Below are 21,897 nucleotides of genomic sequence, written 5' to 3'. Positions count from 1 at the left end.
TCGACATAAAACCCTAAAGATCCACGACCTCACCATCTCATAACTTAATACTTATATAGGCCAGCCTGTTCCATCTGAAAAGAGATAATATTTTAGGATAACAGGCTGTAAATTGCACGTAATGAAACCTAAGCATTGTAGGTTGTCATGAACAATACTTGGGTTTAAAGTTTTTCTTTTTTAAGACAGTGTGGCATTTTTTCATTAAGTGATAATGATTGAAAAGCACCTTGGTTGAGTTATAGGCAAAAAATGTGATGTGTCTATAAAATATACACACGCGTTCTCAAGTAATATTGATTTCAAGCTATTTGTGACTCTTACAGAGTACGCACATTGTGGCACATTAATAACATAATTAGGTATACAAAGAAATCAACAATGAAGTAGGATAAGGTAACCTTATTTAGATGATTTCATAATCGCTTCTGAACACGAAATATTAATTTCACTTCACAAATCACTTATTTGCTTCTTTAAATGCATTTTCATGTAAATTTTTAAACAAAGCAAAGTAAAAGTCACATGTTCATTCTGTGGAAACAGTTTTATCGACATTTCCCACAGCCAGCTGTTTGCGAGACTGCAAAGAAGTAGAATAACACAGGTCGTACCATTTGGCTTTTTAATCTATTTCTCATCTGGGGAGATTCTCATACACAATTCACCTCATTAATATTCTTTATGGCTTCGGTGGTCGTTATTTGGATCTTGTCTGTATTTGATCTGATCTAAATCTGAAATAGGACTTGTGACGGTTGTCTGAAATAGGATTTATTTAATCTAAAGAATCCGCTCCCCCCAGGCAGAAGAGGCAAATCCAACCAAGACTCGGCTTGATGTCGTCAAGGATGATATGCGTGCCAATGGTCTGACAACTAGGAATGTCGACGACCGTGCGAAGTGGAGACGAATAACAAAGCGGATCCTGGGCTCCGACGCTCAATTACTGGTAAGAAACCGGGAAAGCGCTCAGATAACAGTGAGAGACGTTCAGAGAAGGACCTCTTTATTTATGTAAAAATAAAAGAGTAGAACTTATTGCTCATTGCATATTATCTAAGTCAAGCTTTGGTTCATACAGACTATGTCCAAAATTGACCTTTTGGGAAACCATCGAAATTTTGTAGATACCTACACATTTTTAATACCACCCGAAGCATGCGTGGATGACAATGACAACGGACGCGAATAACATTACTCTCTCTCTCTCTCTTGGACAAGTATGTAATGTAACCGAAGGCAAAAAAAAAATCTTTTAAAAATAGTTTTCTTTGTGTAAAATACCAAAATTTATATTGCCTACATACATTAGTAGGGGCAACAGCACCTTTCCAATATGCAAAAGCAAAAGTCAGTTTGCGCTGAAAAATTGCATTCGAGTTTGTTCAGAATTCACCAGTGTAGACTATCAAGATCTATCACGTTTCGTATCGGAATACAAAAAATGCAACTGATCTACTGACTGTTGAAAGCATTTGGTATTTATTCTTTCAGTTAATTGCCTTGTCAGAATTTGTATCCTAGTAATATTTTAACTGCGAAAGTTTGTGAGGATGTATGTATGTATGTTACTATTTCGGGCAAAATCTACTAGACTGATTGTTATAAAATTTGGTACACGGGTAAAATATACAACCTGGAATGACACATAAGGTAACTTTTATCCCGAAATTCCCACGAAAGCGAAGCCCCGGGGTGAAGCTATTTTAAAATAAACCAATGATATAGATATACAGAATCACATCTTCATTCCTTACGGGGTGGACAGAGCCAAGGGTAAGGATCCCAAACACAATAGCCCTGTTTACATGGATGGTGTATTTCGAAATAGACGGATAAATGAAGAGACGTAAATATATCGGGTCGGCACAGTATGTAAGTTCCTTCGATTTCGTTCTGCCATTTGCCATATCCATTGATACTCTTTTCCTTTACTTTTGATAGCCCCTTATTATCATAAAATAATCATTCAGCACTTTGGTTAAAAGCCGACAAAGCTGACGTGGCTTCAGAGTTTCTACCCCAAAAGATTAAATATGCAGGGGGTGAAAGAGTTATTCATAACTTTTAATAGATAAGTCTTTTGCACATTTTAAGTAACTTTAACTTTTGCCCGCGGTTTCGCCCGCGTGTATTTCCCACGTGAAGAGTTACTTTTCCAGCATCATATAATTATGTCCTATGTCATTATCCGTAGTTTGAACTACATGTATGCAAAATTTCAAGAAGCTTGATTGAATAGATAAAGCGAAGCGAAGAGGTAACAAACAAATTTACATTCGCAATTCAAATATTAGTTAGGATGTTTAGGTACTAAAAGATGACTTAATCAAAATGGGATAAGTTTAGGGGGTAAACTGTAGTAAACTGACACTCAGTGGGATCGTAAACTCTGAGATAAGTACTGCGACCGTTTACGACTCCGTGCGTCCGGACACCCCGACATTGAAACTATCATAATATTTGAATGGCTGAAAGATACCAGGACACAGACGAGAATAACGGATTTGATATACAATTTACTCAGTTATATTTTTAATAATAATATACATTACTTGCGGCGGATAAAATCATAGCACGACAGTGATAAATCCATCACTTTTCCTTTGGTGGTTTCATTGGAACTACTAAAATTGAACTTGTGATACTGCTGGTACACTGTTATATAGATTTGAAGACTGGGGGTGCCATGGGTCATTAAAGTTCCCATGGCACCCCCAGAGGTGCCCTCCAGGGGAGTCTTGGGTCCGGAATGCAAATTGTACACCTAAACACCCGCAGGAACAGTTGTTAGCGAGACGCGACTTTTCTTGGCGTCTTTTCCGGTGGCTTTTTGAGCTAAGGTACTTTTCGAAACTGAATTTATTAATGAATATACTAATTCAGTTGACCTGCAGAGTATTTTTGCTTATCAAACGCGAGGTTTAACTGCTCAATTTGAACACAGTGATACTGAAAAAAAATTAAATTTCAATAGAAATTTTCATTTCCTAGACATTCTGAAGCGGTGGTGGTGCAAGTTCCAGGTTCAAATTCCTATTCGGGCCGCATGAGTTTGTATATCAATCTGACAGCATGTTTAGTAACGTTTTCATATAACCACCACTTGCTACTGGTGAAGGAAAACATTATGAGGAAACATGCACACTGGTTGATTATTATAACTTGTGTGTGAAATGGAGAAAGCAATGGCAAACTACTTCATTTATTAGTGCCAAGAAAGTTGTTGCCATGAGGAATACGACTATAACAAGACGTATTCTAGTTTCTTTGAAGTCGAAATCAAAGTGGACCAGGTACAAACGCTCCGACCACAAAGATGAAAGGAATAATTTGTAACATTTCTGACGCTATAATAATAATAAATAAGGATTCCTGGAATACAAAGAAATTGTGGTTACCCAGAACAATTGAGATAAGAAAACGGATGATAATTCGGCCTCAACACGAAATCTTTATGAAATATGTTATGGGAAAGAATATATAGATATATTAGGGAATGTAAATGAGGAGAGTCCTGTGATTTGATTGTAGCGAAATATCTAATAATCATCTTTCGTATCAATTGGGGGTAGTTAACGCCACTTAATACAAAAGCTAATTAATCATGTTCTTTGCGGAAAGTTGTTCAGAACCCGAGACTTGCCAGTCATCCTGTATGGGTTTAACAAAACAAAGGTTTACTATACGAGCACTTAGACAGCCTTGTTCTCAAGTTCACAACATTCTGTTAAGTTCCAAAGTTAAAGCAAACAACTGCTTATTAGCGACTACGTCAGGGGTTCTATTTCAAATGTTAGGCATAATCGGCGATCGGACCCCCCAAGGGGTATTTCTCGGAAGGGTTGGCGACAAGCCGTCAACCGCTTGCGACATGCTTATTTATTAATTGATTTATCTATTTTACGTGTTTTCACGTGTGTAAGAATTATTTGTTACGTTTTATAAAACATATGAGAATAGTGATCTTTAACCGGCTTATCTTGGAGTGTTTCAACAACAACAGCAAACAGTCATTATCATCCTTCAAATTTTAACAAACACTATTCTATTACCTGAATTTAGAAATATGTTACCTAAATTTCTACAAAGTTTAAATAACTAGCTTTTTCCCGCGGCTTCGCCCGCGTTAATTTCCACGGTTATTTTTCCAGGATGAAAATTTACCTATGTCCTTCTACGTACTTCAAACTACATATAAACTTTTAAGAAGATTGGCCGAATAGATAGAGCTTGAAGAGGTAACAAAGAAACTAACATTTATAATAATAATTAGGATAATAATTGATTTTAAAATGAACTCTTCTGAGAAAAAACTAAGGCGGCAATCAAAACGCTCCATCCGACATCCTATAGGAATGAATATCGGAATGTATCTCAATTTTAGAAAATCAACTTCGCTTTGCAGATCTGGATGTATAAATTAATTTTTTTTAAATTAACAAAACCATTATATACTTATTTTTCTTGAATAAATATTCAAACAAAATTTCCTACCTCATAAATTTCATATTTTTCATCGAATCCAATGTAACTCTATAACAATCATAAACACAAAATATTGGAATATTACCTTTAAATGTGCAGGCTGTCCACCAACCTAAATAAACTAAACAATTTACTTTATTTTCTAATAGATGCACCTAATTCTAGTGGTTCAATTTCATTCTACAATAGACTTTCTGTACCAATGTTAACATTAAATTATTCTGTGCACGTCGAGAGTTTTGCACTCACGGTCTGCTCGTATTTCATGGCAGTTTTAAACTATAAAGTTTAAATAGAAACGAGGGTAAAATGTTTATTGGTGACTTTCGCGTTTCTCTTCATTTCAAATTAAAAGTTTGTTGTCTAACAATAACTTACATAAAAATCCATTAAGATTTAGTTACTCTTTTCATTATGTATAGTATTTGTATTAATGACGTAGCATGTTACTAACGTTCATATGCTGTCTCTTTTCCCCATATCGTGAACGTATCATGTAAAAAAAAGAGAGAACGTGTGGACGCAACAACGTGCTACATGTTTCATGTTTCGTAGTAGCCCCCAGATACCTACCGAAAATATACAAACGATTGTTAAAATAATATTATACTCCTCATTTCCCGTGCATAGCGTTAGATAGAAAACATAGCATGGAAGCATTATAGGGAAATGAATTCCTTCGAATACGATTCACTGCTTTCGTCGCAATCTGATAAAATCACTGCCAGTAACCTTCAAACGTTCTGCGAAAGCTTTTTATTTTTTATTTCTTCTCCGAGGCTTTGACGCAAATCGCCATGTATTCAGCCAAGTGTCTTTGGCAATTTTCCATGAAACATTTTGTTATTCTACATATATAGGATATTTCGCAGTCAACTAATAAAAACAACAGAACCAATGATTAAAAACAACCTATAAGATTAAAATCGTATTAAAATAAGGTCTTTAAAATATTATATTGAATTAGAATGTTGGTTCTGTTTAATCATCTAACCTATCTTTCTTATCTTTACATTAAACTACAACTAATTAAAAATAATGCTGCCTTTGACACTAATAATCTTTTGCTTTAATATTAACTGACTAATCTAATTGCTCGCTGTAGTAAGAACAAAAGTCGCTAATTTTTAATTAAAAGATAAAAGTTTTTATCTGTTCAAAGAGTTCCGAACAGAGACAGTATTACTTGGTGGGTAGGTACACCGTGGAGATTATGAAACTTGTCCCCAACTCTGAGACCCCATTAACTTTTATTTTTGCTTGGAAAATTGCATAAAATAGTCAATATTAATCAGTAGTCATTGAGTGGTGTTGACGAAAACTTTAATGGTTATTAGAATTGATTCTGGAAGCCGATGTTTCATATCAGTATCATATGCAACATCAGCTTCCAGATCTAATAAACTGGTCTGAATCGTAAATTCGCTACATCAAGTTATTTTTTTAATGTACTAATCTGATTAATTTCCGATCCCCTTTAACTTCTCTGCATATGAATAATTTAGTAAACGTTGACGCTCCCTATTCTCATCATGCAATCGAAATTGCCTTTATAATTTTTTTAAAGCAAACTTTCAATGATGTACCTAAATCATAATTGAAAGTTTTCTTTAAAAGATTCATCGAAAAATAAAAAAAATCTCAGCAGTCAGATACTTTTTTAGATAATATTGTTGCGCGCTCAATTTTGTGTAGGCAACCTACTTGGTTTCACTTGGATTAGTTACACCAGAACACGGGAGTAGTCGCAGTTGAGCAGGGTGAAAACTTAATTAAATCTAGGTACAATGCCTATTAACTACAATACTTAATATCCGTAACAGAATTCACACTCGACTGTCGTCAGTCGATCGATCATGGTCGGTCATGCGTGCACAAACGCAAACATTTTGTTTTTCGTTTGTGTGTGTGAGTGATTGACTAGGTTTACCTAAAAGTACTATCTATAGATATAAACCTCTAAATTAACTGATTAAGAAATTAGGATACACGAGAGTAAAACGACTGAAAAAAATTAACCGGGTTAAGATCGCGGGTATAGTTTCAGACTGCTGACTACATATTACTTTAGACTGCTGCCCCACCCTGAGCCCATGACTGGCTACGCCCATGCATCAGAACATCAACATAATAGTGAAATCATGCTATATTGATATCTAATAGCCTCTCAGGAGCCGAGTGCTGTCAATACTAGCTATCTAAAGCGAATACATTGAAAACGTTTACTTACTCGACGTCCTAGGTGAGCGACGCCACATGAATGCCAAAAACGTTAAGGAAAAAAAGGTTTTTTGTACATCGTAAATGCTCCTAATTCAAATAAAATGTTTTGCAGATCTAAGTATAACACGAAATTATCCCCGAAATATATAAATTCTGAAACAAAAATAATAATAAAAAAAAATCTGATTATTGTCAATGGTCCGTATAGGCTTGTGCACTCAAATGTGATAAAATTATAAAATAACTTTCTAGACAGATCGACAAACTCGAAGAAGTCTGAAATAGAAACTTTAATTCACTATATCACTATAGTCATACAAAGGCAATCGACTGGAAATTCTAGACGTCTTATTATATGCCCATCTCAGCTCAGTAAATATCAATGAGTGGAATTTTTCTTTCAATTGATCTTTGAGAAATCAACTAAACAATCTTGGACGAACAACAATCTTGGGCTATATAATAAAATTTCAATAATAAATGAACATCTAGTTCATAAACCTATTGGTATAAATGGCGTATCATCTCTCATGACTCTTGACTTTTCCGGGGCCAAAAAGATTTTCTATAAACTTCCAACATATGGCGTCCTAAATCTGTATCCACCTGTCTCTTTCATCCTTGAATGTTTTGTCTCTGTCTCTTTTTTCCCCAATGCTTTAGAGTCTGTAAAAGATCAGCGTACAAGATCAATCTTAATTTTTTAAAGATTCAACTGTCATTTTAGAACCGCCGCCGTCAACTCTTCTCATCTATCGTGCCTTTTTGACGCACTTTTATGTTGTCAAATCCATCTAAATATAGTAATGTACCTGTATAATATAACTATCTAAATGTGGTAATGCACCATAGTAGTAATGGGAAAGTGTGTCATTAGATTGAGGCGATGTTCAGTTAAGAGATAGTTGGAGACTTGGAGAGATACATATTTAAGCTACTTTTTGCCACGGGTCACAGCTGCGAATGGATAAAACGCCTTATACATATATTTAAAGAGATATTGAATATATGTACCTATATCTCACCTCAGCATTCTCCTAGTTACCATACTTTTTCTATGTACATACTAGTACGTAGGATCCAAGTTTTATTCGGCAGAACCAAATGCTTCATTATCATTTTAATTCTCTATATCAATTGCACGGTTGCCGCTTACTGTTTCATCTATATCGAAAATCAAATCAAAATCAAATCATTTCTTCAGAAATTAGGCCTTCACAGGCACTTTTTCACGTCGTATTCCAAATCAAATTATATTTACCAAAGCTACAAACTACTAGCATTTCGGAACGACCACTACTGAGAAAAATGCCGAACGAAACTCAGTGTTGTTCCTAACATTCCAGAAGGGCTTACCATTTTTTAAATATACATTTATGTATCATTTTTATCAGTAATATAACAACGTAGGTACACATGTAAAATGTAAGTACAAAATATATATTTTTAATCTACAAATTATGTTAGATTTATTTCGTATGACCTCACAGTAGCACTGGCTCCGTATCCCACAGAGGGTCATTGTGAGCGGACAAGACTTCGCACTTCGCTTCGATGTTGCACAGAAATATTATGTCCTTATAATAAAAGGCTGTCCTCTGTGCGGGACATTCCGTTGTGATATACGCTGCACTATGTATGTGACCATTGTCATGTATTAAGATCTAAATTAAAAATTAAGAAACTACCGACTCCAGATTTGCTTGCATCCTCTGCTAGAAAATAGCTTATGGTTTCCAATCGGCTGAACCGCTGAATACACATTTTCCAAACTTAGCTAAGAATCACAGACAATTTAGCCTTATGAACACACTCGATCGACACATCTTTCAAATGAAAAAAAATTGATCCAAGTTCATTCAGCCATTTAGCTGCTACGATCGCACAGACAGATACACAGACATGTTAAACATATAGGGAATATACCCTTGATTCCAAATTGCAATGGGACGCTCATTAATAATAAGCTTTTTAAAGCTTTTTAAGCATATATATATGAAAATTGTCACACAATATATATATATTGTGTGTCAATTTTCAATAATTTTATTGGAAATAATAACTTTTATTTTATTTATTTATTCAAATTTTGACATTTTTAATAATGATGTAAATTCGTCCTCCTAATTTTTAATATATGTATAAGACCTATATTTGTTAATTGACGTCCTTGGAGAAAAGGCTGCGGTGAAGTTTGATGCGCCGCTTCTTCACCTGCGCTTCGGAAGTCGGCAGTAGACTTAGTTTAAGTAATTTTTTTTGACGTCAATAAGTGATGTATATCATCCTAAATTGAATAAAGAATTTTGAATTTTGAATAGCTCCCCTTCTATCGTCGGAATTTATACATACATTGATAATGTAATGCGATTGTAGACGGTTATTGATCAAATTATATTTCTAAGTAGCGGACCGTCCCTGCTTCGCTAAAGCTATAATAAATTTTACACCTAAACTTTACTCAGGCAGGAGTCACACTATATGCGGTTTCCACGCACGGTTTGAAGTGGAAAACTGCACTTTATTTGTATAAAAATAAAAACAAATCCTCATTATGATATTATTATGGATAGTATCTATGGATTTCTCAGATGCCACATGACTTTTAAAAAGATTTTATAACCAGTTTGAAACAAAACCTGAACGAGCAATTCAATGAAAAAAAAATCTCTATTAAGGTCTGAATGCGCGGGGTGGACAATGGACTTATTCAAATGGCTACCCTTTTATTCCTGTCGATACTGAAGGTGTAATAAAAACGATGCGGGATTTCCGATTTTACCGAATCCTGAAATCGAACGGAAAGGCACAAACAATATAGGTACTTCAACATTACATCAATGTTGCGTCGTTCTACCCTTCTCAGTCGTGATGCTATCTTTTCCTCATCTGAGCGTTTTCCCGCTTGCTTCCTGCTATAGAGCGTCGAAACCTAGCCTCTTTTTTCATTTTTAACTTAATTTATTTAGAAATGTCTCTCATATAAAACGAGATCTAGCCTATACCTCGCCTTAAGCATTTTAGTAAAAAAAGGATTTAAAAGACTAGACTCAAATTATTAGTCTTTAGTTTTATGACTCAAAACTATAGGGAGAAAAGTTACAGCCTTCTTTCATCTCTACTTTAAATTTCCCACGGAACTGAAGACACTACTTTAAAATTTTTCCAACACATCAGATTCAGACACAAACATTGAGATATTTGAATAAAACATAAAATTGGCCCTAAATCTATTAGTAAATTCTGATACGAAATAAGAAAGTATACGAACAACAATTTATGTAAAATAAATGCGAAAATTATTTCATTTCGGGCTCAACGCCCGCTGCGTGTTATACTTTACGTCACTTCCATGAATTACACGCGCATATTTCCTTTATATACCCACGATAAATAATACATGAAGCTTATATATGAAAGGTTGTCAAATAAATTCTGCATGTTTGGATGCTTTCGAAACGACCCAACAACACTCTGTTTATGGAATGAGTACTTGACACTTGTTATTTTGTAATTAATGACAGAAATCCTTACATATTGTAAGAACACCCTATCCCGTCTGTCTGTCTGTCAGCATGAACGCAAAAGCTACTAAACGGTCTTTAGGTGATTTGGTGAGTTTTCACCAATAGATAGTATGATTCCTGAGGGAGGTTTAGGTGTATAATCCCAACTAATATTATAAATGCGAAAATAACTTTGTTTGCTCGTTACCTCTTCACGCATTATCTACTGGACCGATTGTTATGACAATTGGTACACGGGTAGAAAATAACCGGGAATAACACATAGGATACTTTTTATCCCGAAGTTACCATGGGGACGAAGCCCCGGGGCGCAGCTAGTTTATTTTAGTTTTACCCGAGCATCAGAGGCATCGCTACTATATATTAAAATTAAACATTGTATGTATTTTCTGCTTTAGCCACAGAAGTTTCGGCTCAATATCACAACTCTATCGGAATTTATAATACTGTTATACACCCTACAGCATGATAGTTAAAATAACTGTTCATTAAAGTCTAAACAAACAAATCGCTCCAAAGCACCCAGTCACCCATAATAACATCTCACCTTACTACATTTACATAAAGGTGCATGGAACTGCACTCGAGTCAAGAATAGCATTTTATATTCTGCAAGAAAACTAACGTTGTCTAAGCTGAAGTATTCAGAGAAATAATAAAAGGCGACTGCTTCTGATGTGTACACTATTGACTCGACATTATTTTAATAGGGTTGCAATGTTGCAGTCAGAAACTGTTTATTCAAAATAGTCTTTACTACCTACTAACGATAGTCGAAGCTTTTATTTCTTTTTAAGAACACGTGTCGATTTTGCATTGAAAAATTTAATAAGTTTTCCGAATCTCGGTATGTGACCTTGCGGGTTCTACATATCCCTTCTGAGGACATAATTAATTCCGCTCTATTGATTACCATGACATACTAATTTTTTGATTGTTTGTAATAACTTTACTGTACGAAAAATAAGTACAAAGGCGGACTTGTCCCTTGTTGGCAATAGAATTTTTTTTTTTATCGCAATAGGTATTATCACTTATCTCAGCTTAGTGGTCGCATGGATATTACTTTTTATAATCACAATTTTTTTATTAACTGGTTTGGCTTCTTAACGTTGTTCGTTACCTGTGGAAAACATGAATGTAATACAAAGAAAATTGACGGAGATAATAAGGAAGATCTCGACCGAGATCAAAGAAACGGGGTTTTGTATAAGGGTGCAATGTACGGGTAATTTGGAGACTGGGACTCTGTGATTTCAGAATGCTGAGCTAGTTTGGCGCCACTACCTTGAGTATAAGACGTACTTTTGTTTCTAATTCGGGGTCAAACTGAGATGAACCTGCGGTCAATCTATCTACCGTATTCATGCATTTATAGTACGGTCAACAAAAAATACTATTCATATTGAAGTTCTATTACAAAAGAGCTCGTCAATAGCGTTTGATAACGTGATTCCTGCAGTGCCTGATACTGCCAATGCTTTCAGCGCTATCAAATTGTCAATTGTGTTATAGGGACTCGGAGCATCCACCCATCATTTATAGTCACTGGGGTCAGTAATAGACAGATTTTCGAATTTATAATATTCAGCTTAGTTGAAGAAAACACTTCAAATATTTTCGTTTAAGTAAGTACAATTAAAAACTACAAAATTGTAAATTTCACGATATCGATCTGGCGTTGAGTACCTACCAGCCAGTAATAAAGTGAAGACCACAGAATATCAAAAAGAAAGTTTAGAAATACTTTACAAATTGTTATGATATGTCACCAAATCTCGTGGCTTTGTGTAAAGGGGTGTCTACAGTTCATAGAAACATTCTTCATCGAAAGCACGTTTCGCCAAAAATATTTTTTTGGTTTCTCAAAATATAGAGACAAGTTTGAGTGAAAATTATCGGTAAATTCAGTTCTGCTTTACACAAAAAAAAATTCTCAAGATTAAAAAAAATATATATCGGCGAAACGTGCTTTCGGTGAACAGTTTTTCTGTCTGAGATTCCCCTCTTGTGAAAAATTCATGCAATGAATTGAATACATACATGCCGTATTACATATTTACGGGGTAGACAGAGCCAAGAGTTGCGAAACATTAAGGCCACATTTAGCTGTATGGAATTGACTGAATGTAACTCCGAGATGGTACATTTTGACTGCCAGTCACAGGTATTATTTGTCGCAAAAAAATTAAATATAACTTCCTATTGTCCTTTAAGTTGTGTTCAAGCAAAATATATTTTTTAAATTTATATTTTGGATTGTCACAGCTATAAATATTGATATTATATTTAAAAAAAAAAATTATGGTTAACTCGCTATTGACCGTGGCTTCACTTTCTTTGAAGTATATCCAATTGTCCATTTCAGTACTCGTTCGTGCATGAACATTCTTGTGTAGGCGGACAAGTTACAAGAATAAATCTTCCAAATGTGACTTCCTACAAAGGTTAAAGAAATAAATAAATAAATATATTAGGACTAATCACACAGATTGAGCTAGCCCCAAAGTAAGTTCGAGACTTGTGTTATGGGATACTAACTCAACGATACTATATTTTATAACAAATACATATATAGATAAACATCCATGACCCGGGCCAATCAGAAAAAGATCATTTTTCATCATGACCCGACCGGGGATCGAACCCGGGACCTCTCGGTTCAGTGGCAAGAACTTGACCACTGCGCCACCGAGGTCGTCGATAATATATATCGCTCCCTGTTATTTCCTCCCTTTTATATTTATTTTACATTCCTCACATTTATAAAATATTATATTTCTCAATTCTTTCTTAGAATTACTTGGATAGGTGAAAAACTCCGTCAAGTATGCGTCTCCCTTCTATGAATATTTATGCTTTGGGCCAACGTCACCCGGTTCAAAACATAAAGGGTTTTTCCTGTCTCGTCTTTAAGACCCAAGTTCATTTCCATTTTATCTACGCTTCAATGACCTTAATACGTCTATTAAAAACACATATAAATAGGTAAGTATTTTAAAAAAATTCATTTTTATTCTTATCAGAGAGATCTTATTACATTCAATTCGTGACATAAAACAATATCCGTACAATAAAGCGTTGAGGAAATCCCTCGTCGGAGCCGTTCTTGGGTGTACCCCAATGCATTGTCATCCAAACAAAAGGTTTGTGCAAAATTTCAGCTCAATTATTTGAAGATATCTTACTCCAAATTGAGCTACAAGATTCCATCCGAACGTACTACAGTGCAAGTTAAATAAAAGCACATCAATATTCGGACATATGATACGTAGTTTACCATTTAAGTGTTAATTTTTCTCTCTAGTCTGTTACGTCCAGATTATCTTAATATAATTTATATACATTTAGTTATATCGTAACATTTATGGAGACCGCAGTTGTGTTCGTCCATCTCGTTTTATATAATTATAAAACGAACTGGAAGCTACGTTTCTCCAGATGTTTTAAGAAATACAATGACTAGAACAGAATAAATAAAAGTTTATTCGACACTAAAGTATAAACAAAAAAAATTACAATGTTTTCTTAATGTTAAATTAACTAAATTAAATTTTGAAAAGTTGAAATACCCACCAAATAGATAAACCAGGGCACTGCACTTGTATACTAACGCGTAGCACTGGTAACATGGCAGACGATTTCTCAATAAAACAGTGAAGTAATATATATATAAACATCCATGACCCAATATTAAACCTATTTACCTGCAAATAAATTAGGTACTTTACCTTACTAAATATTAGATCAACAGTGTAATCTAACCCTTGAAAGTTTGAAGATATTCTCCACTTGAATGATTAAGTTAATGACTGATTATAATGGAATCGATTTGTATTACAGTTATGCCTATACGACGAATTGTTTGAAATTGATAAACTTATGAAATTTTATAAGTTTTAAGTACTTTAATAGGTTTACTTCTAGAAACTTCTTGTAGTTAGGAGTTTTTGTAAGATTTATCTATTATGTTCCATTTTATATTATATATCAAATTTGTGAACTTGTGTGATACATAGTCACACATAGGTAAACATCATATTGCTAAAATTTAAAAGATTTATTATAAAAATAAGGTGATATGATTTTAAAGAAGAGTTTAAACAAATATAAACTACAAATACTTTTTGGAATTACCCCTAACATGACACGTGTGTGTATTCCACCTCTGTTAAAGCAATACTGAAATTTTTATCGGTATTTGAGGTTTCCAATTTCTTGTTCTCCATTTCGCATTGTCTTATTATCTTAATGACAAGAAGGACTTACGCGTGCCAAATGATTCACATGTTCTCCCGATATACAACGTAATTATGTATAATACATACATGACTACACGATTTGATTCGCCGGTTATAGCAAAGCGCTTTGTTAATAACTAGATGTTGCCCGGGGCTTCACTCCCGTGGAAATTTTGTACTGTACCTTTCTAATGGTGAAAGAATTTTTGAATTCGGTTCGGTAGTTTCGGAGATTACCCGCCTCAAACATACAAATTCACAAACGCTTACCTATTTATATAATAGTATAGATTTAGGATATATATTTCCAAATTCAAAATCCAATAAGCTCTACTCCTGATCTGAATTTAAAACAGTTTAGGTCTAGACTGTTTACAAGAGGCTAGATTTTTTTACAACCAATATTAAAATAATCCATCAGCTTGGACGGTCAACGCACTGTGGCTGAAGTTTACTTTGTTTTGTCTTCCCAGAGTTCGCAATAAAATAGAGATAGTAAAAGTGGAAAACCAACTTTATTTATATACTTATTAGACTTTACTGGAGCATTGCTCCAGCGCGAATTTCTGAAAACCCTATACATATATTTGTACTAGCGGCCCGTCCCGGATTCGCTCGGATAAAAACATAATAAATTACAGCTAAACTTATCTCAGGAATCACGCTATCCGTGCAGTAGTTTTTGAGTTTATCGCGAACAGACAATTTGTGACGAGCTGTTTCCTAAAATATATTGAATATGCTTGTCATACAAAACACCCCCATTTCTGGGGGTTGAAATTTAAAAATCTCTGTACCTTTGTTTGCTTAGATCTTTAAAACAACGCAACGGATAGTGTGATTTCTGATTTAAGTTTAGGTCTTTATATATATTATTATAACTAGTTGAAAATAAAAATTAATAAAGTTTGTAAACTGTTAACACCAATCCACCAATAATAGCCGCAAATTTGCCGTGAATTTGAATAGTTTATTCTGCTATCGACTGTACCTAATCTAATTGTGTTTGGCAACTTGTAGATAATTATAACAAAAGACTTGAATTAGAAGCAATTGTTTGAATTGACTTTATCGACGAGATATAACCTTCAAAAGGACTGATGATCGCTATAAATGCTTCAGAATCGATTCTACGGCGTACTAACAGCTTCTATTATCTAGTAATTTCCTTTTTCAATCGTCATGTTAAAATTAATATTAATCGCATTTGTTTCTACAATAGCTCTGATACATGGTAAGCACTAACATGTAATGATACAAGCGTGCAAACTTTTTTTTTTTTATAAGATGTTGGATTTTTGCAATTGTTTATGTAAAATAATCTACATTATGTAAAACGTCAAGTTTACAAATTTATGTACCTATTTTTTAACCGACTTCAAAATAAGGAAGATGTTCTCTTTTACCGACCTATACAGTTGTTATAAACAAACAATTTCCAGCAAGTGCGTGAAAAAGTCGATGTAGTATTTTAAAATGATTAACACAATATTAGAGGACGATAACAAAAACACATCTCCTGTTCTCTTAATTATAACTAAATATATCGGCTAACAGTCTGTCCAGAAAGTGATGAAAACTGGTCAGAATGGTTGATACCCAGTGTTGCCAGCCAATAGGAGACCTCATTTATTTTCGTCACTTTATCATTTCATTGCTATTTATAGGGAAAATAATTCCTGAGTTGAGTTTTGATATTCGAGAGCCGAAGATAGTAGGAGGGCAGGACGCCATCGATGGCGGGATTCCTTACCAGGTCTCCCTGAGGTCCCTGTTCAACTCCCATTTCTGCGGAGGATCTATCCTGAACAACCGATGGGTGTTAACTGCCGCCCATTGCACTGAAGGGTAGGTTTCATTGTCATTGTTATAATTTTGCGTGTAACACCAGTACCGAACAAAATTGCATTTAAACGAATAAATTCGATGCATTAAATAACTTATAAATATAGCTTTCATAAACGACCTCGGTGGCGCAGTGGTAAAGTGCTTGCCGCGACCGAGAGGTCCCGGGTTCGATCCCCGGTCGGGTCATGGTGGAAAATGATCTTTTTCTGATTGGCCCGGGTCTTGGATGTTTATGTATATATGTATTTGTTATAAAATATAGTATCATTATATTAGTATTCCATAACACAAGTCTCGAACTTACTTTGGGGCTAAATCAGTCTGTGTGATTTGTCCTAATATATTTATTTATAAATGACATACATAGTAAATTTTAATTTGCATGCCTGTAGCCGGTAAAACACATGAAAAATATTTTATAATCCACTTGTTTTTAAACTTAGAATTAGAGAAAAATCAGTTTTCGACATGGTTTTAAATTGCTAAGAGGCACCAAAAACATCCTCACTAATATTATAAATGCGAATGTAAGTTTGTTTGTTATCTCTTCACGCTTTATCTGCTTACTCAATCTTCGTGAAATTTTGCATAGATATAGTTTGGAGTATGGAGACGGACCTACCTTTTGTCCTGAAAAAATAAATGCGGGAAATTCACGCGGGCGTCGCCGCGCGCGTAATCTAGTTTTTTATAAACTGTAACTTCTTTAACAGAAAAATACCCACAAATCTTCAACGCTTCATGCAAAACATTGTACAAACTAAACCAATAAAAATTCAATTCAGTTTCAACTTACTATTGTATTAGTAAATACTTGATACATAGTCACGTGACTAGAATAACTGAAAATAAACGATAATAATCAGTTCTTAATTTCCAGTCAATCAACATACAACGTCAAAGTCGTGATCGGTACGAACAGCCTCACCAAAGGCGGGACGACCTACAATGCCGATATGATCATCATCCATGAAAACTACGATAGCTACTTGATAGCCAATGACGTCAGCGTCATCCGAGTTAGTAAAGAGATCGAGTTCAACTCCAGAGTCCAACCGATCAAGCTGCCTGAATTCGATACTGATGCTGGCGCCGCTTTGGTGCTCAGTGGGTGGGGGAGACTGTCTGTAAGTTTTTCATCTTCTATTCGGTCCGTTCACATTTATAATATTATTATAGATTTATCTATCTGTAGTCACGAATACCCAGAGATATTCAACGGCAAGGCTGTTATCGTACAATGTAATTCTTCTAAAAATAACACTGATGTCCACAGTACCCAGGCCTGCTACCCGACCGGCTCCAAGTTATCAACCTGACCGCAGTCAGCACCGCTCAATGTCGGAATATCTTCAATGGAATCAACAAGGTCTTCGACTCCCAGATCTGCTCCCTCACGAGGTCCGGAGAAGGCGCGTGCCACGTAAGTTACTATCCTATCTTCTTCTTCACCCCTTATACTATTTTATTTGGGGTGATTTATATGTAAGGCAAAGTAAACAAAAATTGTTGATTGAACATTAAAAATATTTTTATTACTATTTACAGGGTGATTCTGGTGGCCCACTAGTGGAAGGAGATAGTATTGTGGGCGTTGTCTCCTGGGGCATGCCGTGCGCTCGTGGATACCCAGATGTATACAGTAGGGTGTACTCCTTCAAAACTTGGATTTTGGACAACATATCTGATAATGAGGCGACCTCCACTAACACCACTCCCTATGATGAGACCACAACTGATGCTATTGAATTAGATACTACAACACCTGACGAAGTCGAAGTTGAAGCCTAAAAGACACTACAAGGACGTTGATCATAGATATAAAAGAAATTGATGCTAATAATATTTTAGACGTAGACGTTAAAAGACATGCACTTTTTATAATCAACTAAAATAAAATCTAAGATACAGATATTGTCGTTACTACTGCATATTTTTTATGTTATCTAATACCTAACAAGATTAATTTAATTTAAAGATCTCAATCCCAAGAAAATAAACGTAATCACTTTTCAAACTAATAAAATTGATCGAAATAGGTTCATCCTTTTGGGAGCTATGCGATAATACAGACAGACACATACATGTCAAACTTAAATTAGCCCTTTTTTGTACCTACACATATATATGCCAAACTTAAATTAGACCTTTTTTGTACCTACACATATATATGCCAAACTTAAATTACCCCTTTTATTCGAGGGTTAAAAATGAAACGGTGAAAGTTACTTGTCTTTATTGTTTCCATAAGGATGCAAATAATACAATTTCCTAACCTAATTTCTGAAAATATTGCTTCCTACGTCGAAGATGGGACATTTGCGTAACAATAAATCTAATTTGCTGATGCAGGGCACGTTTACCTATCTTTAGGTACACATCTCATCATCAATCAAAACTACAATGGAAAATTATACCTAAGGGTTTCCACGATTATCCAGAAGGATAGCCGTAGTACCTACTAATTCAATGCCTTTAACTTCACGCGATAGAAGCTAAGATGGAATAGTAAACGATTTTTTAACTCTGTCAATGTAAAAAATGAAAATGTAGTTTCATATGGTAGGTGGTTGTAGGTTTATCACATATAAACTTACATAAATTTTAATTTGATAAACCTACAACCACCTACCATATGAACCTATATTTTCATAGTTAAAAAAAATATGTATATAACATTGCACTCGTGCGAGGCTTGGACGGGTCGCTAGTAATGTATAAGAATCACGTGTCACTAGATACCTATATCTGCTGTAACCCCAGAACAACTTTATAGCCGATTTGGAAAAAAAATTGTATTCCGCGTACATAGCAGGTATAGTTAGTACCTACTTACCTATAAACCCCGAATTTCCACGGGAGCCGACTTCAAGGTACTTAAAATTTGTTTTCTCTTGTTTTATTCCCTGCATTACATCGCTTAATGAAATGTAATTATTTTATTTTTGCAAACCGAGATGTCCCATATCCTCGCTGACATTCCAAATCCCTGCACAGGTGTGCAGTTATGGTACAATATAACAAAGTGTACTTACCTGGAGCATTGGCATTATCTTTAAGTGTTGTAATTTTCGCTGAACAGTTCGCTAAACTTTTGCGGATTCAGCGAATATTATAATTATTACAAACTACGCACATTCGCGTCGGCTTCTGTCTAAGTTCGGCGATGCGTGTAGCTGTTATAGTACGTTCCTAAATGATGAAACAAAGTGATCAATTTTAAATCCCAATTTGACGACTTGTCTAAATTAATCAATGTTTGGTTGCTGTTCATGGTTCTTTAACCATCGACGACAGAAGGTGGGAAGTTGTAAAGTTTCAACTTGTCCATGACTCTGTGTATCATTCTCCTTATAAATTCGAAACAAAAGCGAGCGTATTCTATGATGTGATTACAAATTTACTCAAGACACACTGATTTTTGTAAAATATATTTGTGCTTGATATCAAATGAGAGCTAACAAACTTAAACTTCGAAGCCCGAATGAATAAAAAATGTTGATGTCATATAATTTTATTAAAAAATTAAATTATTTTAAAGCCGATATTAAAAATGCGGTGAAAGCATATTGGAATGGTGAAAATATAAACAAAAAAATATAGACTTTGGTTTTATTTCAATATAGAAGCTCTCTGTACAAAATACAATAATTACAAATCAATACAATACATTTTGAATCGAAATTACATACAAAGATTATATAGATGTATAGGTTTTCCTACGTACTACAAAATTATTTACTATCTATAATAATAGATGTTATAGATAGTAAATCATTTTGTGGTATATATTATATACTATTATTTATCTATATTGTACCTTTAAATTTTCCTTTATCTTAAATTTTTGTTTATACCTCCCAAGTACCTACACGCTGGGAGCAAAGTTCCGATAAAAGATTCACTAACCTCACCGCTAAACTGTTTTTAAACGATTTTTGAGCAGGGATTTATTTTATTTCAGATTGAATTTATCAAATTCACTTAGTCAAGTCGAAAAATTCAAACAAGCAATTAGGGGAGCGCAATTCAAAAATACGAGATCTGTTTTTGTTTTTAGCTTTTAATTGGAGTAAACATTCAATATGTTTCATGTTGGTAAATAAATCTTATTTATCGACCATGGAATTAGTAGGTGTTCCACGTAATACCCACTAATTCCATTATTGTTGTTATATGTTATCGACATATAGGTATTATATGCGTTGAGCATACGAAGAAGGGGTATGTTTCTATCTACACTCCCTCAACTCTGCATGTTCCTCGTTTCGATCGTGGTTGTGAAGCCGCGAAGCCCGGGCTCAGCGTAACAACCATAAAACTGTAAAAACCTTAATTTTTTTATGTTGATGCAGATTTCCATTGGCTGCGGTGACCACTTGCCATCAGATGGGCGGCATGCCAGTTTACCTACTAAAAGATGTCACTGTGTTAGCAATTATAACATACACATGTATACTAGCTTCGCTTCGGGGCTTCACTCCCGTGAGAATTTCGAGATAAAATGTATCTTATGTGTTATTCCAGGTTATATTCTACCAGTGTACCAAATTTCATAAGAATCGGTCCAGTTGATTTTGCGTGAAAGCATGCACACAAATACATAATCACAAACTTTTCAAACCATAGTTTCAAAGTTTTGTATAACAATTACAATAGACGGCCTAACAATCCTACTAATATTTGAATAGTACGATTATTAGGCCGTCTATTTTCATGAAGAAAATTATAAGCAACCATCCTGAAATTGTTACGGGAACGATCTCCGGGGAGCCAAACTAAAAATTCATAAAATTATTTTTGAAAATAAATTTGTTTTTTTTTATATAAAATGTAATACCAATCTACGTGTAAAGTTTAATACAACTACCCTTGGCTTACCCTTGAGTTCACTACGCTCAACTCCGTAGTCGCCTGTTACAAATCCAATAAATCTTTGCCAAACTTCGTTTCGCCATTTTGCTCCGAGTAGCGAGGTTCCATTCATAGATCATAGTCGGAGAGCTAACTGTAAATGTAGTACTTAGTATATGAGTAGTTTAAATAAAAAACTAAAAATTATTTGATCATTTGCTTCCGGTGAAGGAAAACATCGTGTCCAGGCATTACGATGTGCGTTTCCGATTATCGTAGAGAATCCACTTTTCATCACAGGTAATGATTTGATTTAAAAACCCTTCACTATTGTGCCGGTAACGCAGCAGTCGACACGCGTTTGCCGGTTTGCTTCACTCAATTCGTGAAGTACCCACCTTTCAAGAATCTTCCCAATTTGCTTCAAGTGGATTAAAATAGCTTTATCACTAACACCGAAGCCTGAAGCTAACTCGAAAGTGATTTGCGATGGATCCGCTTACACAATAGCCTTCAATTCTTCATTATAAACTAGGATCTCCGGCCGTCCACGAGGCTTATTCTGCAGGTAGAATTTTCCAGAACGAAAACGTTGGAACCAAAAACGCACTGTGTTTTCTTTTGCGATACGACCACCGTACACATCATTAACCCTTCGAGCCGTTTCCGCAGCACTGGTGCCACGGTGGAACTCGTACTCGTAAATAACGCGA

The 21,897-nt window shown here is 34.8% G+C and overlaps 1 protein-coding gene across 1 annotated transcript; it reads left to right on the top strand.

Moving 5' to 3' along the window:
* Positions 1–15,559: 15,559 nt before the first annotated feature.
* Positions 15,560–18,242, top strand: LOC128670257 (chymotrypsin-2-like). The gene is made up of 5 exons (XM_053745774.2): positions 15,560–15,716; positions 16,150–16,330; positions 17,211–17,457; positions 17,607–17,753; positions 17,879–18,242. Exons 1-5 carry the CDS (start codon positions 15,665–15,667, stop codon positions 18,119–18,121), a joined length of 870 nt encoding a protein of 289 aa, XP_053601749.1. The 5' UTR covers positions 15,560–15,664; the 3' UTR covers positions 18,122–18,242.
* Positions 18,243–21,897: the final 3,655 nt, after the last annotated feature.

This window comes from Plodia interpunctella, chromosome 5 (assembly GCF_027563975.2).
Source record: "Plodia interpunctella isolate USDA-ARS_2022_Savannah chromosome 5, ilPloInte3.2, whole genome shotgun sequence".
Taxonomy (NCBI): Eukaryota; Metazoa; Arthropoda; class Insecta; order Lepidoptera; family Pyralidae; genus Plodia; species Plodia interpunctella.
The sequence above is the reverse complement of the archived record's forward strand: the minus strand, read 5'-3'. Positions and strand labels throughout refer to the sequence as shown.